The sequence below is a fragment of the Rhodnius prolixus genome, unplaced genomic scaffold, assembly GCF_049639745.1.
Source record: "Rhodnius prolixus isolate KJV_2025 unplaced genomic scaffold, Rpr scaffold_5, whole genome shotgun sequence".
Lineage (NCBI taxonomy): Eukaryota > Metazoa > Arthropoda > Insecta > Hemiptera > Reduviidae > Rhodnius > Rhodnius prolixus.
Window position 1 is genome coordinate 31,061,117 of NW_027411624.1, and position 27,167 is coordinate 31,088,283.

A 27,167-nucleotide genomic window follows, 5' to 3' on the forward strand; every position below is an offset into this window, starting at 1 on the left:
TAAAATGTAGTACAATAACAAGATTATTTTTTTCCAATTAAATACGTATAATAAAAGGTAGAACCCAAGTAGTATAGCTCAAAGCTCAAAATTCTTTTATTGAATTATCTAATAATTTTATCTATTTCTCTTTAATTTATATTTTTTGATTTATATCGGCAACTCTTCGGCCAAAAGAAATGTTCTAAACAACAAGAAATAAAACACAAACCTGCCAAGGATATGCCCCATAAGGCGTGCTTGTACCTCCAACAATTTTTGCAGTAGCTACGCCTGAACCTCCTCTCAAAGGTTGATGGGTAACAGATCTTAGTCCACAGTCATAAGAGGCAGAAGGGAATTTGGGGAAACCACCACTTTTCCATGGAACACCTATAATAATAATTAAATAAAAACTTAAATATTTTCTTTTCATAAAAACAGACACTTCAAGGTTAATAATAAAAACAAGAATAATTTACCAGTGTTGTAGTACCAACTAGTATTTGGTAAGGATAAGCTTTCAATAAAGAAAATGAACATCATTATTACAACTTGTTGGTTTGATAACTCTTTTAGACAGCAGCCATTCTTGTTTGCCATAATTGAAAATCTGTCAACAGAAAATTTGAATTGTTAGAGGCATATGAAAATTCAGTATTTTATAATTATAAAAATTCTTTGATTAGTAATCTTCAATTTCTTGAAGGAACAATAAATTAATTTGAAGCTTTTATAGATTGGTTTCCTCGAGGCTGACCAGAAAGCTGACACAGTCATTGTTAACTATTGTTTAAATATCATATCTGAGAAATTATACAAAACAGTTTTGCCCTTTTCATAATACGATAAGGATTCTGCAAGATTAAGATTAAGAATTTGTGAAAGCTTAGTTATTTAAAAACAACTAGAACTGTACTTGTAACAATAAATTTTTGTTCATTATTCATAGATGCTTACGAAACACATTGTGTTGTTTAGAATAATCTGAAGAAGAGTGTACACAAAGCATAATGTAGCTAGAGCTTTATGTATAAATTTTTTTAACTTAAATAAATTATTAGAATTAACAAAGTTGTAATCATTTTTGACTCTTAATTTTCATTAGGAATTTTGAGGAACACATTTTATGACTATTTCATTGTTATGTTTTTTCTGCATTTTTTTTTTTCTCACGTCAATTTAGTAGCGTGCCAAGCTGCAATCAACAGTGGCTGGTATCATGAATGAACAGTATCTTGCCCAATTGTTAAGTGTGAATAACTAAATTGATAATGAGTGGTAATTGTTGCTTTGCATATTGTTTCTATTTATAGCAACATTTTATTTATTTATATTTTTGTTTTCAATTGTTTCTTTTTCGATTTTTTAAACACATTTTTAACTTTATATACCTTTACCTTTATTAAAATAACTGAGGATGTATGATCTAAAGATAAAAAAATCTTTGCCAAACAGCGTAAATAAAACATATACATAAGTTGTAATATAATAGCTTTTTTATTTAAAATTATGTTAAAATGAAATAAAACTTGAGAACAATATTATCTAATATCAAATGGCGTGATTTCAGAATTAGGAAAAATTTTGGAATGGACTGAAGTTTGACATCAAAGATAAGCTATATCACATTTTTTATGAAAATAAGTTTTAAGTTATTTACGAAGGAGTAGGGCTAGGCTTCTCTCAAAAGGTCATTTCAGGGCAGGGTTTACAACCAAGATGACATCATTCTTTGTATTGATACATTGTATTGTTCAAAACAAGTTAGAATCTGGACAGAAAAATGTTCTTTTCAGTCTAAAAGTCGTGTTCGCAGAAGCATGCAATGCAAGAACGTTCTGGATAAAATTAAAGCAATACTAATTATACCAAACGAATATAGAATTAAGTTCTCGCTCTTGCCCTCGGCTTCAGTTTGTTCTTTTGGTATAAACACAGCTTTGATGAGTAATCTTCACAAAATGTATGGCTAAATGATAAGTTAGTATTCACAAAACATTTTATATTTTAAGGCTCGAGGCGATATAGATCATATTATTCCTATTTAAGAGTACTGTACCAACAAGAGCTGGTATGAATCTGAGCGTTCCATTTACAATTAAGCAATAAATATGTGGCGTTTGCGGATTATGTAACACAAGATCATCATCTGTAGGATATTTACTAGAGCCTAGGAAAGAGTTAAGACTTGTACAAAAAAAAACAAGCTACATGAAAGCTTACCGAGGGCTTGTTTCATATCAACGTTTTCTAAATACCTGGGGTTCATTATAAGAATTGTTCTAGGCTGCACTCTAGAAAGAGAAGCTAATTACATACAAGACGATAATAAATATGGCAATGAATCTTGGTTCAGGTCAAAAGGAAGTGATAGAATGCTAGAGATATGGGATAGAAAAATGCTGAAGAATGGGGGGTCCACAAAAGAGTAGTCAATGAAGGTTTCGTAAAAAGGCCGATCTATGGTGGGAAATTAAGACTCGAGAAGCTAGACTCTCAGCAAGCAAGTTGGCAGAAATATATCCCAAATCCTCATTAATGACAGCAGTCGAAAGCGGATCTAATAATTTTTACTGCATTAAACATAAATTAATAAATAATAATAATAATGAATAAACGTGGCAACTAATTGAATACAAGAAACAGTGCTAGATCCAGCCACTTTCTTCATGCACCAAAATTCATCAAAATTAATAAATCTGTCACCATTTGAATATTAAAAAAAATATATAAAATAGATAATTGATAACAAAAATAAAAGGTTAATAATGAATGAGTAAATAAACAAATAAAGTTGCATCATTACTAAGTGTAATTCACATTTCGTTGATTAAACAATACGTTCTCGTATCATCTACAAAACGTTTAGTGAAAGTATTTATTTTATTTTTTTTACCACAAGCAGACATGGTAGGGGAAGTATATTTGTGTATAGAGACGTTCTTGCTTAAACATCATTACAATGGGGCTATTAGGACATCATTAGCTGCCGTAAACTACTTATTTTACATTTATATGACATGAAACAGTTTTGTTCGCGCTTTTAAACGCAATAATTGTGTTGAATTAGGGTGCTATTTTTTTTTTTTTCCTGAAATCAATGTGTAGTTTATGATGTTAAAATTCAGTTTTATGGAATGTTTATACTTCGATTATAAAACAGTTGACCATATTTTTTTAAAAACATTTTTCTAACTATGACACTCATTGAATTTTTGAAGAATTCTGAAGGAATATTAAACTAAAGATTCTTGAACAAATTGAGGCAACTCAAATTTGCTGAACTTAGTCAACAAATGTGTAGAAAACTGATAATAAGGTGCTTGTTCAATAAAATCATTGATAGTCTATTTTTTATTTATATTATTTCACTAGATTTTGAATTCACCTGGGTCATTTTCTAGGCTATGATATTGTTTCCTTCAAATTTGCTTGTTCACAGTTAACTATAGTATGGTTCCTTCTCTAAATCTAATTAAAAACTAAAAAATTAACACAATTTACATTGACAGAAGTTAAAATAACTTGAAGATCCTACAAATTTTGATAAAATAAAAGATATGTAAGTGATTAGGCAGTAGTTTTTGAAAACCATGCATGACCGAAATTCCCTGTGGCTTCTCAAAATAGTTTTGTTTCGGCTTTTTCTTTTTTAAAAGACTTATCACATTAAAAAAAATATAGAAACCACTACTGGCTACAGATTTTGAGAGATAACAGCTTACGGTCTCTGCATGCAGAGAAGGTTATTGGCGAGATATCGATACTGATATCAGTACAGTTCAACACACTTTTTTAAACTTCTACTCACTGCGGTACACTGGAACTAATCTCTTGAAGCAGAAATTTCTTCAGTTGTTCGGCTATTCAAGATTCACTCTCACTTTATCAGATAATTTTTCTTTTTGAATGATACCTCCTTGGCAATTAGTTTTATATATTGCTAATAAATACACTTTCAGTACGAATGTTAGATATAGAATGAAGTTATACAAAGCACAGATAATGGTTTATATAGTTCAGGGAGGTGTCGCATTGGCCTAGTTGTAAGTTCTTTCTGCAGTTACGACATCCCTTCACGTAATAACCTGGATCTTTCTTATCTCAAGGGTGGGAGGCAGATCGGGAAGGGGTTGCTATGTTTTTATTACCATGGTACCATAAGGTATTTTTTTGAGGTTGAGGACGGTGGTAACTAGAAAAAAAAAAAAGAGTTCGAAGCTTAGTCAGAATGTCACAAGATATGGAGGTGGTAAATAGATTTGTGGTAAACTAGTGTCCTTGGTCCCAGTGACACCTTTAAACTGTTACAGCTGCAATAACCTGGTTGAAGTAATACATAAACACACCTCCAACAGGGGTTAGACAATATCAGTGAGGGGGTGCGCCCCACTGCTGCTTTACAAGTTGATCATGTTGGGGGGGGTGCATCAGGTTCAAGTGCGAACACTTTCACTCGACTAGGCCGTAACTAAACAGTTATTGCGACCGTAGTTTTGGATAATGTGGAACTACTACCATTTTAATGTTATTTTTGTAGGATTAAAAAAATAATTGCCAATTTCAATCATATTTTGTACTTTTTACAGTGCCGAGCATTCGACTTAGGGACTAGGTCATCTTCAGGGCTAATTGACAATGTAATATTTTACATCATTAAAGGGTTGGTGAGTCTTCTGTCTTTTCTGCTCAAAGTGGTACCCCGGGACTTACATAATTTACCAATTATCACGAAGCTCGTTAAAAATGAAGTATAAATCTTATTATTAGCTCAAATGCACCAATCAATCCCGGCAGAAGAAATTTTTTTACAAGGTATAGGGTTATTATACGGTCTTTGTTGGTCAATTTTCTAATTTGGGCTTTAAGTGCCGAAGGTCCCAAATCGCAAACTGGCGATTGTAATCAAATGAACGTAGTCAAACATGACTACCTAGGTCGTTTCCTCATTCGTTTCTTATAGCCTGCATTGGGACTGGAAAATAAAACTGCTCCATCCTGTAGAGTTTCCTAAAGCTTAACTTGTCCTATCAAAGGCAAGTTTGGGTCGCATTGACCTAGAAAAGGTAACGTGAAATGTAATCAAGACCCAGGCTCCATTCTATCTTGCTTAATTGGTCTTGCGTCGAATACCATACGAATTACAACACGCGTAGTCAATAAACAAAGGTTAAAATCTACTTTTGGCCAAATAGATGCTTCTAACTGAGTAGCTCTAATTTATGTCCATTTAAAATTGTTTTTAAAATTTATTAGTGATTGCACCGAACTTTCTAAATTGAGTTTTTTTAATATAAACATATTTCGAGGCATCCTGAATTTGAAAAATAATTTTAAGCACGCAATGTGTATATGGCAATGACACGAACAAACATCTCCAAACTAACCTCTCCAAAATGTAATCACAATGTTGCATCTCTTATTTCTAAACGACTTCCATCGACTGAGTTACTGTATATTTTACAGAATTCCTTGATACCCAAATCATCTTCCCGCGGCTCTCCGTCTGCTTCCTATCTTCGGCCTGGTCTTCTTCATTTGAAGAAGATCTATTACCACTTTGTATGCACTACTCGAGCACATTCTACTGAAATCACGGCTATACTTTGCAAAACATTCTGACGTGACTTCTTTTATAATGATATCATTGCCTAACAATCTGTTTCCGTTTCTGTTTGATTAAAAAAAAAAACATTTATAGGGATCACATTTTTGAGAGCATTTCTTCAAGGAGGCCAATATATTGACTGGTGTCAGAATTCATCCATTATTAAGTTGGAAGATATTTTTTGCAACTTTCGGAAAGAGCTTTGTTACAAATTATAGGTTGGGACATCCTTCTTTCTCGAGTGACTAATTTGACTCAAACCAATTCTTCAAATCTATTTTCAAAACTATTCCTTAAAACTCTTCTACATTTCTTCTTTTTCATCATTAAATCTCCATTTTCATTTCCATCTTTCATAATTTATCTTTTCACACCCTGCTATGACTTCAACATAAACTTCATATCTTCTTGACTGTAAATTGATTATCTCACTCTCTCTCCTTTTACGCTCACACAAAATAAAACCCAAAGGATGTGCAATCATCTAAATTTAAAAAAAAAAAAAATCTATTTAAATCCTGGGCATACCTCTTATACCTGGAAGTGAAAATATATTAAACTAAGTTTGGTTTTCTTCTTTAAAAGGATATAAATTCCAAACCTACGTCTTTTTGAAAATTTGACTAAATGTTTACAAATTGGAAGTTTCACTATCTAATAAAAATGATTGCAAATACACGGAAGAAATTGAGTAGTAATTCAAATAATTGTATGTTCTATATAAGACCACTCATGCCTTCATAATATTTATTAAAGTAATTGGCTTATTCGTTCCAAAATGTCTTCCTACTTGATTTCCATAGTTTATAAACTTTTGAGAGAATGATGTAATCATTTTTAATGTTTAAGATGTTTAATTGCAATCTCAAGTTTGAAGGAATTATAAATTTTTAGAATTTATAACCTAATTGCCACTTCAACGAGAACTTCGTTGAAGATAATTTCAGTTATTTTTGTTCATCAAACTTGTCGTATAACCTTTGAGACTTTTCGAAATACGTTGATCTGTGGTACCTCAGAGGATGTTTTTCTTTGCCACAGTAAGAAAATAAGTTGAACTATAGACGAGAATTGGACAAAACTCTGGAATATACTATGAATATTTGCCTTAAATTCAAATTGTATTGTATTACACAATTAATAAAAGTGACGTTTATTTATATATTTTTAGTAATGAGTTGAGCCTTCCAGCACCTTTTTTTCGCCCCAAAAGAAGCTCATAACTCACAATTTTAAAAGAAATAGGACACAATTCATAAAACTAATTATTGTTGTTTCTACAATTCTCTAGTGTGTTCAATATATTTTACGCACAATTTTACGTCACTGCAAACTATGTTTTGTGTTGTTTATTTAATTGTGCAAAGGATTTATAATCCGTTAGAAAAAAAAATTAAAGAATCAAATTACCAAATTTAGACTTTTATTTAGTTGAAACTTTTTTTTATTTTAAGTGAAAGTATTTTGTTTTAATTAATTACAAGGCATTCAGCTGATACTCAATCTTGTTCAGGAGATATTCATTTTTAATTAATAGCTCTAATAAGCGCATTCTAAAAAAAAATAACTAATTTTTTCTTAGACTTGATTTTTAATTGAAATTTCATTCAAGTGGTCTGCTCTTTTCAAGGAATTAATACTTGTCCAGTTACTTTGCAAAGTTTCATTTGCATAATTTATATTTTTTGGCATGCCATATTCATTTCTGACAGATTACTTTTTGTTTAATTAGATTTTGATTAATATTGACTAGGTCTGAAAAGATATGCGTAATGTTTTAGTAGCTAAGTACAATGTTAAACAATGGTTAAAAAGATTGACATAGCTGAAGTGGAAATTTAATAGATATGTACATCTTCAGGAATCTGGACATATATTAGGAATTCACCCTAATGATAGAAACAAAACATCTCCAATCTTTCACGTACTTAAAGTTTGCATCTCTTGGGTTCCTCTCCTGACCTCTCCTCTTTGCCTTTAGATTGCAATGAGGAGGAGGATTTCAAACATATAATAATGGATATGTCCACGTTATGTAGTAGAAAGGAAACGAATGTTTGACGACATATACAGATATTTAGATGCACCCTTTCGCTACGAAGACATAATATTCTCCACCAACATCTATGTGCTTGAATCTGTAGCAAAGCTAGCAAAGAAATATGAATGTAGTTAAAAGTTATAGCCGATTAGAATGAATGCAAGAAAATGATTAGAGAAGGATTACGTGATTTTAATTTCGGTTAAGCTATAAGGATGGCAGCAGCACAGAGTACTGATCCATCCATTAGCTGTAGTTTATGTAAATATAGTAGAGGGATGAATGTGCAAAGATAACAATAATGCTATTTACCTAATTAAAATTGCTTTACTTTTGGATTTTAACTCTTTGGCAGACTACTAAACCTTAATTTAAGCTATTACATTAAAGAATGTTAAATTGTTAAATATAAGAAAGTAATTAAGCTTTAAGCTCGCCCTTTGTAGTTTGATAACTCCAATAACAAGCGTTCCTAGCGAAAATAAGTAAGCAGAGAAACAATATCCATCCACGAGCTGGAGTCAAGTTCATAAAAGTCAGAAATATACGAGGATATAAAAAAAAAAAATTCTCTTCCTACCTCTATTAAAGAATTTTCTAAAAAGCACAGAATAATATCGAAGTTCTTCTTTCAATCACTGATTCATCAACCTTAGTGAATAATCATAGTTTATCATTTAAAAGGAACTTATTTTTATCTTGTTAGGGAAATGTTTTTTCTTCGATATTATTATTTATTTATTTTTTTGTTTCATCAAATTCGATCTTTCTGCTTTAACGGGGTCCTCGACAACAGTTTTTAGTACAGTTTTTCAACACCGTACACCCTCATGCCAGAACAAATTTCAAACATAAATGTCATTACATCACGAAACCGTAGTCTGCAATTTATGTATTTGTAGGTAAGAATGAAGAGTGAGTGATATTCTAGTGATAAGCACCTAGACGATGCTGGGCTGTATGGCGAAAGCCAATGCCCAAAAAAAAGCAAAACAAAAAAAATCTAAGGTAACTGTAAGTGCATTGAAACAAGAGGAGAATGTTTTGATAGTAGTAAAGCAAATTTGCAGAAATGTAACCGCTATCTTATTGCACAAATCTTTCTACCAGACATAGCTTCAAGAACAATATAATTAAATTTTATGTTCAATCCAATACTTTGTAACATAAAACAAAAAGTCTACTAAATTTCAAATATTTTCATCAGGTTAGATATTGCAGCAATATGTTTACAAAGTATTTGCTTACACCTAAAGCATGTTTTCGTTTTATATTTTAGCATACTAACATGGCACATGTTTTGTAATTGATAAATTGTGGTCGTAAAAAAACAACGACAACAATTTTATTAAGTTGTTTTTTTGATACATTATAATCAAAAAATACTCTACTAAAACACAAGAATAAAAATGTAAACAAAAAGTCAAAGAGAAGGTAAGTGAAAGGCATACTTTAAAAACTTGTAAATAAACATGGATTTAAAAAAATGTAAGGTTTGTATATTGCGTTATCCGTAAAATTTATTCAACTTAGTAAGGTGTCAGTAAAATTTCATCAGCTAGAAGTAATCTATTAAATAATTCAACACCCTTCGGGGGAGAATTGTAGCTAAAATGTAACAGAAAAGGAATTTAAAAAAAACACACACATTCATGGAGCCTACATTCTATCTGTACGATGCACTTCCGCTGGTGTAGTGAAAGTGTCTAACGAGCAATGATAGAAAGGATCTCTGATTGGAATGCAGTTCTCCACTGGCCTAGTAGGCCTTAACAAAAACAACTTTATTGTTAAAACCGGTCTCACGAAGTAAAAAAATCTATCTAATTGCTGTAAAAGATCAATTAATAAGTGGTTATTTATTCTTTATTTTATTTTATTATTTTTTTAACGCCAATTGTTTAAAAGAAACCAGCTACACATAACAGTTTGGTAAAGATTAGGATTTTTCGTATTTTAAGCTTAAGCAAAGCATGAAATGACAGGATAAGCTGACTTTGAACTTTCTCAAACTTTAAAATGCGACATGGTATTTCACAAGATGTTTCTAACTTATTGTAAAAATTACCATAATTGAGGATAATTATTCTTTAATTCAGAAATCGTATCATTTAATTTTCCTAAATATACCGACGGAGAATGTACATTCTATTTATCGTCACTATATTAGGCAGAGCTTCGTTCAGGAAATAGTTTCTAACAATAAAACTTATTCATAAGATGGAGTAACTTCCCTTAACTTTTGAAACGAAGACCACCAAAAAGCTCCTTTTCAAAACTACCAAAACAAGGATGTTGAAATTAAGCGCAACTAGAGTAGAGATCTCCTAGGAACTATCAAGAAATAAATTACAAAATCCTAGAATGACGTTTCAAATAAAACCGTTCTCTGTTAAGTTGCTTTCAATCAATTTAATAAATTTCAATCGATTTTTCAATCAATCTAGCTGTTTTCCATAAACTAGTTTGTGAAGAAAAATCTCTAGTTATGAATGGCTGAAAATTCAGTCAACAGAATTTCACAGAATACTTCCTTTAGCTTCAAAGCTTTAGTTTAAAACTTTTATAACGGGTTTTCGGATTTGGGTAATCACAGTATTTAATTTTATGGATAAGTTCTTTAATCATTTCACGTCCGGAATCGATTATGGGGTCGCTTGTAAAACAGAATGATTCATTTCGAAGAAACATTTAACTTTTAAATTAGTCATATAACCACACAAGTTAATCATACTCTTGTAACCATCTTGTCTGATTCAAAAGTTATTTCCTTTAAAGGGGTAAGTCTGATTCAGGTATATAGATTTCATAATCATAATCACTCATATTACCTAGAAGTTATATTATTTTCACTTTCATTAATTATTACTAACTTATTACTACAAGTCAAATACAGAAACAGCAGGATTCCAGTGAAATTAGGGGAATGATTCATTTTTTCCAATACTTTTTACCTCTCGTTTTTTACAATCTAGTATTGGCCTAATATTACAATCAAATACAGAAACAGTAGCTATCTAGTCAAATTAGAAGACAATTCGCTCTTTTTCCGATGGTTTTTACTTCTTATTTTTAAAAATAGATCGACCCTAGATGTACAATCTAGCATTGCCCTTAATATTAACTATCAAATACAGAAACAGCAGCTATCTAGTCAAATTAGAAGACAATTCGCTCTTTTTCCGATGGTTTTTACTTCTTATTTTGCAAATCAGATCAACCCAAGATGTACAATCGAGCATTGGCCTTAATATTACAATCAAATACAGAAACAGCAGCTATCTAGTCAAATCAGAAGACAATTCACACTTTTTTCAATGGTTTTTACTTCTTATTTTTCAAAATAGATCGACCCTAGATGTACAATCGAGCATTGGTCTCAATATTAACTATCAAATACAGAAACAGCAGCTATCTAGTCAAATCAGAAGACAATTCGCTCTTTTTCCGATGGTTTTTACTTCTTACTTTTCAAATTAGATCAACCCTAGATGTACAATCGAGCATTGGCCTTAATATTACAATCAAATACAGAAACAGCAGCTATCTAGTCAAATCAGAAGACAATTCGCTCTTTTTCAATGGTTTTTACTTCTTATTTTGCAAATCAGATCAACCCAAGATGTACAATCGAGCATTGGCCTTAATATTACAATCAAATACAGAAACAGCAGCTATCTAGTCAAATCAGAAGACAATTCACACTTTTTTCAATGCTTTTTACTTCTTACTTTTCAAAATAGATCGACCCTAGATGTACAATCGAGCATTGGCCTTAATATTAACTATCAAATACAGAAACAGCAGCTATCTAGTCAAATCAGAAGACAATTCACACTTTTTTCAATGCTTTTTACTTCTTATTTTTCAAAATAGATCGACCCTAGATGTACAATCGAGCATTGGCCTTAATATTAACTATCAAATACAGAAACAGCAGCTATCTAGTCAAATCAGAAGACAATTCACACTTTTTTCAATGCTTTTTACTTCTTATTTTTCAAAATAGATCGACCCTAGATGTACAATCGAGCATTGGCCTTAATATTAACTATCAAATACAGAAACAGCAGCTATCTAGTCAAATTAGAAGACAATTCACACTTTTTTCAATGCTTTTTACTTCTTACTTTTCAAATTAGATCGACCCTAGATGTACAATCGAGCATTGGCCTTAATATTAACTATCAAATACAGAAACAGCAGCTATCTAGTCAAATCAGAAGACAATTCACACTTTTTTCAATGCTTTTTACTTCTTACTTTTCAAATTAGATCGACCCTAGATGTACAATCGAGCATTGGCCTTAATATTAACTATCAAATACAGAAACAGCAGCTATCTAGTCAAATCAGAAGACAATTCACACTTTTTTCAATGCTTTTTACTTCTTACTTTTCAAATTAGATCGACCCTAGATGTACAATCCAGCATTAGTCTAAATATCAACTATCAAATACAGAAATAGCGACATTCCATTGAAATTAGCGACCAACATCCACTTTTTCCAATGGTTTTCAGGTATTGTTTTTCAAAATAGATCGACCCTAGATGTACAATCGAGCATTGGCCTTAATATTAACTATCAAATACAGAAACAGCAGCTATCTAGTCAAATCAGAAGACAATTCACACTTTTTTCAATGCTTTTTACTTCTTACTTTTCAAATTAGATCGACCCTAGATGTACAATCGAGCATTGGTCCCAATATCAACTATCAAATACAGAAACAGCAGCTATCTAGTCAAATCAGAAGACAATTCACACTTTTTCAATGGTTTTTACTTCTTACTTTTCAAATTAGATCGACCCTAGATGTACAATCGAGCATTGGTCCCAATATCAACTATCAAATACAGAAACAGCAGCTATCTAGTCAAATCAGAAGACAATTCACACTTTTTCAATGGTTTTTACTTCTTACTTTTCAAATTAGATCGACCCTAGTTGTACAATCGAGCATTGGTCCCAATATCAACTATCAAATACAGAAACAGCAACATTCCATTGAAATTAGCGACCAACATCCACTTTTTCCAATGGTTTTCAGGTATTGTTTTTCAAAATAGATCGACCCTAGATGTACAATCGAGCATTGGCCTTAATATTAACTATCAAATACAGAAACAGCAGCTATCTAGTCAAATCAGAAGACAATTCACACTTTTTTCAATGCTTTTTACTTCTTACTTTTCAAATTAGATCGACCCTAGATGTACAATCGAGCATTGGTCCCAATATCAACTATCAAATACAGAAACAGCAGCTATCTAGTCAAATCAGAAGACAATTCACACTTTTTCAATGGTTTTTACTTCTTACTTTTCAAATTAGATCGACCCTAGTTGTACAATCGAGCATTGGTCCCAATATCAACTATCAAATACAGAAACAGCAACATTCCATTGAAATTAGCGACCAACATCCACTTTTTCCAATGGTTTTCAGGTATTGTTTTTCAAAATAGATCGACCCTAGATGTACAATCGAGCATTGGTCCCAATATCAACTATCAAATACAGAAACAGCAACATTCCATTGAAATTAGCGACCAACATCCACTTTTTCCAATGGTTTTCAGGTATTGTTTTTCAAAATAGATCGACCCTAGATGTACAATCGAGCATTGGTCCCAATATCAACTATCAAATACAGAAACAGCAACATTCCATTGAAATTAGCGACCAACATCCACTTTTTCCAATGGTTTTCAGGTATTGTTTTTCAAAATAGATCGACCCTAGATGTACAATCGAGCATTGGTCCCAATATCAACTATCAAATACAGAAACAGCAACATTCCATTGAAATTAGCGACCAACATCCACTTTTTCCAATGGTTTTCAGGTATTGTTTTTCAAAATAGATCGACCCTAGATGTACAATCGAGCATTGGTCCCAATATCAACTATCAAATACAGAAACAGCAGCTATCTAGTCAAATCAGAAGACAATTCACACTTTTTCAATGGTTTTTACTTCTTACTTTTCAAATTAGATCGACCCTAGTTGTACAATCGAGCATTGGTCCCAATATCAACTATCAAATACAGAAACAGCAACATTCCATTGAAATTAGCGACCAACATCCACTTTTTCCAATGGTTTTCAGGTATTGTTTTTCAAAATAGATCGACCCTAGATGTACAATCGAGCATTGGCCTTAATATTAACTATCAAATACAGAAACAGCAGCTATCTAGTCAAATCAGAAGACAATTCACACTTTTTCAATGGTTTTTACTTCTTACTTTTCAAATTAGATCGACCCTAGTTGTACAATCGAGCATTGGTCCCAATATCAACTATCAAATACAGAAACAGCAACATTCCATTGAAATTAGCGACCAACATCCACTTTTTCCAATGGTTTTCAGGTATTGTTTTTCAAAATAGATCGACCCTAGATGTACAATCGAGCATTGGCCTTAATATTAACTATCAAATACAGAAACAGCAGCTATCTAGTCAAATCAGAAGACAATTCACACTTTTTCAATGGTTTTTACTTCTTACTTTTCAAATTAGATCGACCCTAGTTGTACAATCGAGCATTGGTCCCAATATCAACTATCAAATACAGAAACAGCAACATTCCATTGAAATTAGCGACCAACATCCACTTTTTCCAATGGTTTTCAGGTATTGTTTTTCAAAATAGATCGACCCTAGATGTACAATCGAGCATTGGCCTTAATATTAACTATCAAATACAGAAACAGCAGCTATCTAGTCAAATCAGAAGACAATTCACACTTTTTTCAATGCTTTTTACTTCTTACTTTTCAAATTAGATCGACCCTAGATGTACAATCGAGCATTGGTCCCAATATCAACTATCAAATACAGAAACAGCAGCTATCTAGTCAAATCAGAAGACAATTCACACTTTTTCAATGGTTTTTACTTCTTACTTTTCAAATTAGATCGACCCTAGTTGTACAATCGAGCATTGGTCCCAATATCAACTATCAAATACAGAAACAGCAACATTCCATTGAAATTAGCGACCAACATCCACTTTTTCCAATGGTTTTCAGGTGTTGTTTTTCAAAATAGATCGACCCTAGATGTACAATCGAGCATTGGTCCCAATATCAACTATCAAATACAGAAACAGCAACATTCCATTGAAATTAGCGACCAACATCCACTTTTTCCAATGGTTTTCAGGTATTGTTTTTCAAAATAGATCGACCCTAGATGTACAATCGAGCATTGGTCCCAATATCAACTATCAAATACAGAAACAGCAACATTCCATTGAAATTAGCGACCAACATCCACTTTTTCCAATGGTTTTCAGGTATTGTTTTTCAAAATAGATCGACCCTAGATGTACAATCGAGCATTGGTCCCAATATCAACTATCAAATACAGAAACAGCAACATTCCATTGAAATTAGCGACCAACATCCACTTTTTCCAATGGTTTTCAGGTATTGTTTTTCAAAATAGATCGACCCTAGATGTACAATCGAGCATTGGTCCCAATATCAACTATCAAATACAGAAACAGCAGCTATCTAGTCAAATCAGAAGACAATTCACACTTTTTCAATGGTTTTTACTTCTTACTTTTCAAATTAGATCGACCCTAGTTGTACAATCGAGCATTGGTCCCAATATCAACTATCAAATACAGAAACAGCAACATTCCATTGAAATTAGCGACCAACATCCACTTTTTCCAATGGTTTTCAGGTATTGTTTTTCAAAATAGATCGACCCTAGATGTACAATCGAGCATTGGCCTTAATATTAACTATCAAATACAGAAACAGCAGCTATCTAGTCAAATCAGAAGACAATTCACACTTTTTCAATGGTTTTTACTTCTTACTTTTCAAATTAGATCGACCCTAGTTGTACAATCGAGCATTGGTCCCAATATCAACTATCAAATACAGAAACAGCAACATTCCATTGAAATTAGCGACCAACATCCACTTTTTCCAATGGTTTTCAGGTATTGTTTTTCAAAATAGATCGACCCTAGATGTACAATCGAGCATTGGCCTTAATATTAACTATCAAATACAGAAACAGCAGCTATCTAGTCAAATCAGAAGACAATTCACACTTTTTCAATGGTTTTTACTTCTTACTTTTCAAATTAGATCGACCCTAGTTGTACAATCGAGCATTGGTCCCAATATCAACTATCAAATACAGAAACAGCAACATTCCATTGAAATTAGCGACCAACATCCACTTTTTCCAATGGTTTTCAGGTATTGTTTTTCAAAATAGATCGACCCTAGATGTACAATCGAGCATTGGCCTTAATATTAACTATCAAATACAGAAACAGCAGCTATCTAGTCAAATCAGAAGACAATTCACACTTTTTTCAATGCTTTTTACTTCTTACTTTTCAAATTAGATCGACCCTAGATGTACAATCGAGCATTGGTCCCAATATCAACTATCAAATACAGAAACAGCAGCTATCTAGTCAAATCAGAAGACAATTCACACTTTTTTCAATGCTTTTTACTTCTTACTTTTCAAATTAGATCGACCCTAGTTGTACAATCGAGCATTGGTCCCAATATCAACTATCAAATACAGAAACAGCAACATTCCATTGAAATTAGCGACCAACATCCACTTTTTCCAATGGTTTTCAGGTATTGTTTTTCAAAATAGATCGATCCAAAAACTACAATCAAGCATTGGCCTTAATAAAAACAATTAAACACGGTAAACACAGCATTCCAGTGAAATTAGGAGACAATTTCTTCTTCGTCAGATGGTATTTACTAATTGTTTTTTTCAATACAGATCGACCCAAAAACTGCAATCTAGCATTGGCCTTAACATTAACTGTGACATAAAGATGCAGCAGCATTGCAGTGAAATTAAGAGAAAAGATCCATTTTTTCCAATAGTTTTCACTTCATTTTTGTTTAAAATATTATTAACTAAGACATAAAAAGACAAACTAATTACTATAACGTGATTACCTATATAATTATTAAATCATTTTTTTTTTTTTTGAAGATGAACTCAGTGAGAGAGCACTGAATCATGCTGCAGAGAAACAGGGTTAAATATAGCTAGCTATCCTTAAATATTTCTTTTCTGAGGAGAATGCTTACAGATCTTCGTTACTTACGGCCTTAAATGTTAACAAAATGCATTAAAAGAAAAGAAGGCATAGCAGTGCTCGAACTACGATACTGGAATAGCCTTCAGCTGGTCGGTTACAACCGTTTGAATGTTTTCGACTATCCCAAAATGAGTTCCCTTGAGGTGATTTTTCAACTTCGGGAAGAGAAAAAAGTCACAAGGACTCAATTCAGGCGAATAAGGAGGCTGTGAGGAGCCACAGGAATGTTTTTACTGGCCAAAAACTCTGTTTATTGAAACTGCTGTGCGACAAGGAGCATTATCGTGATGCAACACCCACTTGTTCTTGATGTTTGGTCTCACACGAATGACCCTTTTTCGAGAAGTTTTTCAAGGAACCTCTCGGTAAAAGTGTTGATTGACCGTTTGACCTGGAAGTAGAAACCCTTTGTGGACGATTCCGTGGATATCGAAAAAAAGAAATCAGCATGCATTTGATCTTACAACTTCGCCATCCTTGCTTTTTTGGGTCTTGGAGAGGTTGAAGTGTGGCCACTCCATGCTCTGGCGCTTGGTTTCTGGGTCGTACTCAAACACCCAAGACTCGTCACCAGTCTCTTCCCGAAGTTGAAAAATCACCTCAAGGGAACTCATTTTGGGATAGTCGAAAACATTCAAAGGGCTGTAACCGACCAGCTGAAGGCTATTCCAGTATCGGAGTTCGAGCACTGCTATGAGGAGTGGAAGAAACGTCTCCAGCGCTGTGTGGCTTCAGAAGGAAGTTATGTATTTTGAAGGTGACAATATAGAATTGTAATTCTTTTTGATTAAAAAAATCAGTCTCATTACTTAATTTACAGACCTCGTATGTGAAATATTACTCTTCGAAGGGACCAAAAATTCGTTCAGCTATGAAATATTTGTGTTTTTATTTATAATAAATCCTTCAAATCATGATCAAAATGATTATATTTTGTCTAATAAACTATTATGATTTCAAATTAAAATAATCTTTGATGATAAGGATGCATTTTCTATAAATTCTATGATATTCCTCCTAACCCTGCTTTCAATCTTTTTTTATGTCAGGATAGCACAATTTGATATCAATCTATCTGAAGAAGCCCCCAAATTTAAAATGATTTGTTTAGAATGAGTTGATATATTTAATTTGTTTTATTTTCTCTTAACCTTGTAGTATTTCCAAATAGTCTGGGTTACACATTATTTATAAACTTACATCAACAATGCGGTTTTGCAGTATTTCTGCTCCAGCTCCTAAATAATGAGAGCTTATAAATTCAGTCATGGAGAACTTATTTCATGCTAAACCATTCTAATTTTTATTATTATTTGTTTTTTTTTTTACGAATAATTTTAGTTTATTCCACCATCGGGCTTGTACCCCTAACTACATACATTAGGGGTTAATTATTATTAGTATTCATTTATTTTGAAGCATTCAAAACCAGCTTGAGCAAAAAATTGCCAAAGCAAATTAAATGATCTAACACAAATACTTATTGCAATACTAAATTCTATAATGCATTTTTCAACTTTACTAGACTTATGAATAGGTTAAACAGATTTGTAATTGGGATATACAACCCACATGGTTTTTTACATTTATCTTCTATGTACATAGTTGTTGTCCTAGTTGTTTGTATACAATACTATTGAGGACAAGGCGACCTTTAAATTGATTGTAATGAACATTTAGGTAATCTTTTAATGAAAAAATTAACACCTTTAATGCATTTTCTTTTTGAATTGGGATATTAGGTACCAAATATTTAATTTGTCTCACTCATTTGTAGAGTTTTGTCTATGCTTTTTATTTTGATTTTGAGGGCAAATTATTTGTTTATTCAGTTCTTTGAGAAGGTTAAATTGTTTCAATTCTGCTACATTTACTAAAAATCATGAATCTATCTGTTTTCTACATTCTAAACGTAATTCTGAGATCTGAAAGTTTTGAATTGATTCAGAGAGTTAGCCATCGCTACTAAGGAGATCTGTTGTGACTTTCTATATATAGAAAATCCCTCCTGTTCAGTCTGGTAGTTTAGAGTTAAGAATTTGGAGAAAGATTTGAGGCTGTGCTTTTCTTCTCAAATAAGCTATAACTCTTAGTTATACACGCCCTTCATACTGACACAGTTCGTGTAGAGAGGTTTCTTTTATTTAATCTAACAAATCTGTACAGGTTAAACCATGGACAGGCCTTTGCGATACAAGTGTTTACTCAGTTCTACGATAATACCGAACGGCATCTTCGGTTTGTCGAAATAATAATATACTAAACTTAGACGAGTAATAATAAACTTTTTTGCTTGCCTGAGGTTTTTTTGCACACCATTGCTACGACTTAATGGGGCCCTACACCAATATTAGCTGCAGTAGTGAGGCAATCACTTTGCTCTAAATAAGTCAGGCTTTATGAAGCAGATTGGGAACTCTCTCCTTGGTCAGGCAGAAGTCAGTTTGTCCTTAGCCCTGATTACTTGAGCTTCCAGACTATATGTACCAATATTCATCTGGATGTCAAAACAACACTTGTCTTAAATTAATGCTTTAGGACATGGCAGCCAATAAAGTTGCCTATATGTCTGAGAACATATGCATATCAATTATTAGTAGCAAAAATATTCAAAGAAACTATCTCATTTGGTGATTATACTGTTGCCACAATGAAATGAACAGTTTTTAAATGAAAAAGTAGTACGTTTGCTTCCAAAAACAAAACATCCTTCCTCAAACAAAATTTTTTTTGGAACCTCAATAGAACATTTATATTAATATTTATTAAAATCAAGAAGTTTTATAATAATCCTTAGTTTGGATTAATTTTAGGAATTAAATACATGTAAGTTTACAGCATTTTTATAACAGTTTTGTTCTTACCCTAAACTGAACCTTACTTCTGCAAAAGGCAATATGTTTAGCATAATAAGTGCTTCAAAAAAATGAGAGAGCAAATGATAAAATAAATTCGTCCTCATCTGCTAATTATGAAAACAATGATTACAAAATTCAAAATAATTAGTTTTGTAAAGGGAAGAGGAATGATTGCTTCACAAATGACAAAAATTTTTAAACTCAGATTGACATAATTAAAATTTATCGATCATTCTATTGATAATAAACAATCTATCTTTGTAAACCTTAATAAATTCATCAAATGATTTAAATCTTACAACAAATTCAAGAGTTGGTTTTAATAGTTTTATTTAATTAATATTATGATAAAACTCCTAATGCGATCTGTTGACAATAGAGAGCGCTAAAAAGAAGTACATTCTAATTGTTTATAATGATAATGATGACCTAAATGAGGTCACAACAATGTATGATGAAAGTGATGCAACAGGATGATTACAATAATAAAATACGATCTTATCAATGTGCTTTTTATTGTGCAAGCAATTATAGGGGGCTCGTTCTGCCATTAATAAAACTATACTCTGTTTGACATAATGATTCTGTTAATAAATATGAGTGCGTTTGTATGCACACTCATTATTGATTATTGATTACCTCCTACGCCATAATTTCTTGTAACTATTTGCTGTTCTATTTCTAGTTCTAATTAAGCCAAATAGGCAAATTATGTTGATAATCTATTAAAAGAATTCAAGATGACATTAGAGATTGTGAGGTACCTTTACTTTCTTAGGCAACTCTACTTTCTATTATACTTTCTCATGGACTCCTTTCGAGAAATCTGATTTTTTTTTCTTGTCTTATACTGAACGGTAAGAAATGGTATTGCAATTGGGCAGATGTTCGATTTTTATTATTTATAGGCAAATAAATATCCGTTTTGAAATATCCGCTGAGTTCAGAAAATTAGTTTGAATGTGTGTCACTTATATGTGTACACTCTCTGCTAACTCAAAAAGGATAAATCATAGAATGTTCTAACTAATTGTTACCACAGTAACAATTTGTATAATTTGCATGCTGACAAGATTCAAAATTTAACTTGGAAAAGAAAAAACACTTTCAAATATAGGTTGGAAATAGCAACAAGTTTTTTTTTGGGTATCAGTATTTACACTATTAACCAATCAACAACTTGTATTTGTTTTTAGCAATATCTGGCTGGTAGGTTTTTAAATATTGTAATTCTTAATAAATTCTACCAAAGAAGAATACACATAGATATTATTTGAAAATATTATCTCCTTAAAGTAGAGGGGAACAGTGCAATATCTTGAGATCTCATTAAAGAACTTTTCTCTTTCATTTTTGTAATTAGGGCAAACCATACAAGGGTCGTTTGAAAAGTCCGTGTAAAAATAAAAACTACTTAATTTTTTGGGGTAAACCTTTTTTATTTTTCAACATAGTCTCCTTTTAGGCTTATACACTTCGTCCAACGCTGCTCTAGTTTGTTGATCCCTTCCGAATAATAGGATTTGTCCAAGTCTGAAAAATAGCCATTCGTTTCTGCAATCACCTTCTCGTTTGAATAAAATCTTTTTCCCGCCAGCCATTTCTTCATATTGGGGAACAAATAGTAGTCCGAGGGAGCCAAGTCTGGAGAAAAGGGGGGATGTGAAACGAGTTGGAACCCTATTTCCATTAATTTTGCGACCACAACTGCTGAGGTGTGAGCTGGTGCGTTGTCGTGATGGTAAAGGACTTTTTTGTGGGCCAATCGTGGGCGTTTTTCTTGCAGCTCGGTTTTCAAACGGTCCAATAACGATGAATAATATGCACCTGTAATAGTTTTACCCTTTTCCAGATAGTCGATGAGGATTATTCCTTGCGAATCCCAAAAGACAGTCGCCATAATCTTTCCGGCCGAAGGAACGGTCTTCGCCTTTTTTGGCGCAGATTCCCCCTTGGTAACCCATTGTTTAGATTGTTCTTTCGTCTCAGGAGTGTAGTGATGTATCCATGTTTCATCCACAATGACGAAACGACGCTTAAAGTCCTGCGGATTCTTCTGGAACAGCTGCAAACCGTCCTTGCAACACTTCACACGATTTCGTTTTTGGTCAAGCGTGAGCAATCGCGGCACCCATCTTGCGGATAGCTTTGTCATGTCCAAATGTTGATGCAAAATATTATGTACCCGTTCATTCGAGATGCCCACAGCACTAGCAATCTCACGCACCTTCACTCTTCTGTCATCCATCACCATATCATGGATTTTATCAATGATTTCTGGAGTAGTAACCTCAACAGGGCGTCCAGAACGTTCAGCGTCACTTGTGCCCATATGGCCACTCCGAAAATTTTGAAACCACTTATAAACTGTTCTAATCGAAGGTGCAGAGTCACCATAATGTTTATCAAGCTTCTCTTTAGTCTCCTGAAGCGTTTTGCCTTTCATAAAGTAGTGTTTAATCAACACACGAAATTCTTTTTCGTCCATTTTTTGAAAATCACTCGACTTCCTCGATTCAAACGAACGCCAAACACAAAGAAATAGACCGATCTGGCTGAAACTTGGTGTGTGTTCTTCCAAGAGATGCTACTAACTAAACATAACCTCGATACGCGCCAGTAGTGCTATCTCTCTGACTTTGCACGGACTTTTCAAACGACCCTCGTAACTACGTGTTCAAAATCCTCCGTCTCATTACATCTCCTACAAAGAGGAGAGGCCAATTTACCTATTCTAAACAATTATGACCTTCAAATACTATGGTTTGCTCGCATTCTATTTATTATGGTAACAATTCTTTTGCCAAAATAACCATCTTTAAACCATACTTTATGGTTAACCTATGGTACCATGGTTTTGTAAAATAAGCCCTTATCCGAATTTTCGAATTTCCACTGCCATTTTTCCATGATTTTTTTTTTTTACCCAGCCCTTTAAATCTGATGGTGGAAGAGGGATCGCTAAGTACTCGCCCAGAACTACTGGCCTCCTTAGCAAGTAAATCTACTGTTTCATTATTACAAATACCACAATGAGCTTTGCACCAACCAAAATTAATGTTCTTTCCTTGATTTTTCAGATTTAAAAGAGCTTCGGCAATGTTAATTATTAAATGATTAGCTGATGCCAACTTCCAATGATACAGGGCATAGCTACAAGATTAAGTAGAATGTTACAAGTCATTTTGATAACAGTACTTTTATCGCAGTTATGCCCAGTAAATAGCCCATTTCTTGCAACGAGATTCTTTTCAGTTACCTAAAACAAAATCCTGAGAAATATTTTGCTTGAATAAGAAAACTAATTAATTGTAAACATAACCAAAAACTAAACCACTATCCTTGTTAAGTTAATAAAAATTAAAGTAGGTAATCTAAGTAATGCGTGATTTTTTATTTAACAATTCCTAAGCTAATGTAAATAGTAATAACTAGTTATCATTAGAATAATAGTTATTACTAGAGAAAGGTCACGAATTTCATTTTTACTTTTTCTTTTGTTAAGTAAAAGAGATTGACTCTGCCTTTTTGTTATAAAGGTTTGAAAGTCAATTTCATGCACGTTTAAATTCATATGATCTATCAATAATAAAGGACCTTTCACTGCACGAAGATAAACCCGATTAACATTTCAAGCATGTATTTCACTGATTCATTTTGTTATTAGTTTAAAAAATATTTTGTTCTTTAACAATTAATTTAAATTTATATTTTTTATTAATTAAAGGTGATTGTAATGAAGTAGAGTTTAAGTACGAGCATTATGAGGGTGAGGTTCTTAGATGACTCTAGGTTAGAATAAAAAGGGTTTGTCGTCAAAAAGTGCACGAAATAGTGTAACGTTGAAAAACACCCAACTTTTTCTTGGTAAGCCTAGAAAAACTGGCACAGATTTTCAGATAAAACTAGTTTCAATAAATTTCTTCGGCAGAGATTATGACAGAAGGATAATCATTTTGCAGAGTCATAATTTTCTCAGACAACCAGGTTGGATCTGCTAGCAAACAAGTCCTAAGCGATAGGTTAATTCAAGACAGTGTTGTAAGAATGTTTGGTCGAACACTAAGATTTCTGGTACATATTTTCTAGTTACCTGGACATTCAGAAGTAAAAAAAAAAGAAAAGGAAAATGAGATGGCAGCCTGCCTGGTCTGAGAGGGTTTGCAACGATAACTTCTTAGCCATTTACAGCCGAACAAGATGCTGCAGCAGCGTTTTCGGACAAAACATGGACGCACAAAATGTCAGAGCAATGGTAGCTGAAAACCTTAGATCAGAGCAGATGATTGTAGGCCATTAGACGATTGTAGGCCTCTTGATAGAGCACTGCAACTGAGTAAAAAACTTGGGTTTGCCTGGGTCTGCCAACAGATACTCCATGTTGAAAATTTTTATGAGTAAGGAAATATAGTTTCCTTCTTTTGCTATTAAGATAGAAGGGTTTCTAACTTTTATTGTAATAGAAATATTTTAGTATGTAATACATCGAGAAATAAACATCATATTAGTCCAAAATAATGTCAAGGGATTAACTCAGAGGTTGGCCTACCGAATCACTTTTGCTACCACTGAACGAATCCCTTCTTTTGTTTAAATTTTAGATATAATTTTAATTTCTTTATTCATTTAGAAATAAAACCTTTAAATCTGGTACCTCAAATTTTTGTGTTTTACTGGAGAGAATTTACTCTTATAAACTTAAAACATAAAATGCTACATTTCTATTGTTTTTATGAAATCTCGAGTTTATATCAGCTAATTGATAATATTAAAGATTTGAAAATAAATTGAAGGACTAGTTGTAAACAAAATAAATAAAAACTGAACAAAATTAAGAACTAATTTGTTTTAAATTCAAGAAATAACTTCGACCAAAAGGAATGGTTGAACCGGACCGAGTAATAGGTTAATATTGGTTATAATAACCATTTAGAAACCGTAAATAAGTAGAAAAAAAGCAAAAACAGAAATGAAACTTACACAGATTGGGTGACATGTCTGGCTGATGTTTAAAAAACTCCTGGTTTGATGTCCCAACGATCCTTGTTTTGTTCCAATAGTTGTTTTGTTTGTCAGTTTTTACTTGTATCAAAAAAAAAAAATGCAGTAGATAAAAAGAGAAGTCCTGTTGGCAGATTCCCAAAAATATTGTGTCCTCTAATCAGCTGTCCTGCCTGGATTGGTCACTTCTTTTAAACTAGTTAGCCGAGAGCGAGAACTTTAAATAATATTTCAGAGAGTGAGGAAAGTGAAGTCAAGAATAAAAAAATATATATATACAAAAAAAAAGGTCTACATAGAGGTATTCTGTGGTGGGGCGTCCACAGAATATACTTTAGCTTGGTTTCTATTACTACTTTAGCGGACCTCTGTACCCACTTTCTAAGATTAAATACATTAAAACTCCCACCTATTTGCAACAGTTTTAAAGTAAAATATAATTTTTTAAATATAACATGTTAATCAGTATGATATGATAATGATAACCAAGAATGGTGTTTGATAACTGCCACTAATTCACTTTCCTTAAGTAAATTCAAAATAACTGCATACTTCAAAAATTAAAATGTTCCGCGACCTAGCGGTTAATCTGAAAACTATATTCCTTACAAAGTACTTCTTTTATTTCAAATTTTGTGATTACTTTATTTTAGAGTCACAATAAACTAAAATGACTAAAATTAAAATAACGGTTTCTTACATAGTAAAAAGATAAAATAATTATAATATCAAATAAATTTTGGAAACAGAAGATTAAATCAACAACAAATAAAAAATAAGGTTTACTAACCAAGTAAGTCCATCCACTTTAGTTACTGGCATTGCCAACAGATAGCAGGTACATGTCAAAAAGGGCTAAAATAGTCTGACGGTTCACAATTTTTTTCTCACTTAAAATATAAATTCTCCTCAAGATTTATTATGAAGTTAGAAGATATAATAATATCTTCTGCATTGTTTTAAAATAATATAGAATTGAAAAATGTATTTACTTAAATGGTTTGTGATTGAAAACTTGTCACTCTTCTCCTTTGCTCTAATTGGCAATTACACATTAAACCCCCACCTGAAATAATAGGAGATTCGTTCAATTTTAGTAAAAGCAAAGAAAGTATAAAATCATTTTTATAGTTTACCTACCAACTAATCCCTTGATACATTTTACTTTACTCTTTTCTCAACTGTCAAACCTTTTTTTTGAGATGAAATAAAAATGATCAGAATCAAATTTCACATTTATTTACTAAAACTAATTTGGTTTTGCGACATATGAGGTTTTAAAGATATACAAAGTAAGAACTTCTAGATCTAATAATTACTCACTTTGCGTAATATTTAAGCGAGAGTAACCAGGCGTATAACTTAAAATTACAATACATTTCACTTGTAGCAGGTTTACATACTTTCATTTTATCTGCAGACACTGTACTGTAACAAACAATCAATAATCATAGAAAATAATTGTTTTATATTCAAAAAATATAGTTAGCATAGGAGTTAATGGGATTAATGGACTGCAAATCAAGCAACTTTGCTGTATGCCTTAGTTAGGTTTGAATCATAGCCTGACTTGGGTATACCGCACTTGCAAATTGATAAATTCGATGTTAGCCTCTTATTAGAGCTAGCAGGATTTATGTATTTTCCACAAACTTTACATAGGCATTCGAAAGTAAATATTTGACTATTTCTTCTCTTCCAGAAACAGTGTTCTTCCAGATTATAGATTTTTAGAAGACATTGAAAGTGAACTTGCCTAAATCATTGCATTATGAAATTGCAGCTAAAAAACTAATTAAGTTTAAGTAAGACCGAATGCGAACTTATGATATTCATTTTCTTAAATTATTGGTTATTTGATTGCATACGAGGGTCGTTTGAAAAGTCCGTGCAAAGTCAGAGAGATAGCACCACTGGCGCGTATCGAGGTTATGTTTAGTTAGTAGCATCTCTTAGAAGAACACACACCAAGTTTCAGCCAGATCGGTCTATTTCTTTGTGTTTGGCATTCGTTTGAATCGAGGAAGTCGAGTGATTTTCAAAAAATGGACGAAAAAGAATTTCGTGTGTTGATTAAACACTACTTTATGAAAGGCAAAACGCCTCAGGAGACTAAAGAGAAGCTTGATAAACATTATGGTGACTCTGCACCTTCGATTAAAACAGTTTATAAGTGGTTTCAAAATTTTCGGAGTGGCCATATGGGCACAAGTGACGCTGAACGTTCTGGACGCCCTGTTGAGGTTACTACTCCAAAAATCATTGATCAAATTGATGATATGGTGATGGATGACAGAAGAGTGAAGGTGCGTGAGATTGCTAGTGCTGTGGGCATCTCGAATGAACGGGTACATAATATTTTGCATCAACATTTGGACATGACAAAGCTATCCGCAAGATGGGTGCCGCGATTGCTCACGCTTGACCAAAAACGAAATCGTGTGAAGTGTTGCAAGCACGGTTTGCAGCTGTTCCAGAAGAATCCGCAGGACTTTTTAAGCGTCGTTTCGTCACTGTGGATGAAACATGGATACATCACTACACTACTGAGACCAAAGAA

General features: G+C 32.7%; 1 protein-coding gene across 3 annotated transcripts in view; it reads right to left on the reverse strand.

Annotated features, from left to right (window-relative positions):
• LOC141458751 (serine protease 33-like) overlaps nt 1–24,915 on the reverse strand; it is a 29,480-nt gene extending 4,565 nt beyond the window's left edge. Inside the window, exons 1-3 of one of the 3 annotated variants that reach the window (XM_074137135.1) lie at nt 24,587–24,915; nt 462–592; nt 212–372 (exon numbers count right to left, since the gene is read on the reverse strand). In XM_074137135.1, coding sequence (XP_073993236.1) covers nt 212–372; nt 462–582 — 282 coding nt within the window. In that variant the 5' untranslated portion in view covers nt 583–592; nt 24,587–24,915. Of the gene's footprint in view, nt 1–211; nt 373–461; nt 593–3,370; nt 3,715–3,793; nt 4,228–24,586 lie in introns of those variants that run through there. The other 2 variants (XM_074137136.1, XM_074137134.1) reach the window with 2 other exon arrangements.
• Between the last annotated feature and the right edge of the window lie 2,252 nt (nt 24,916–27,167).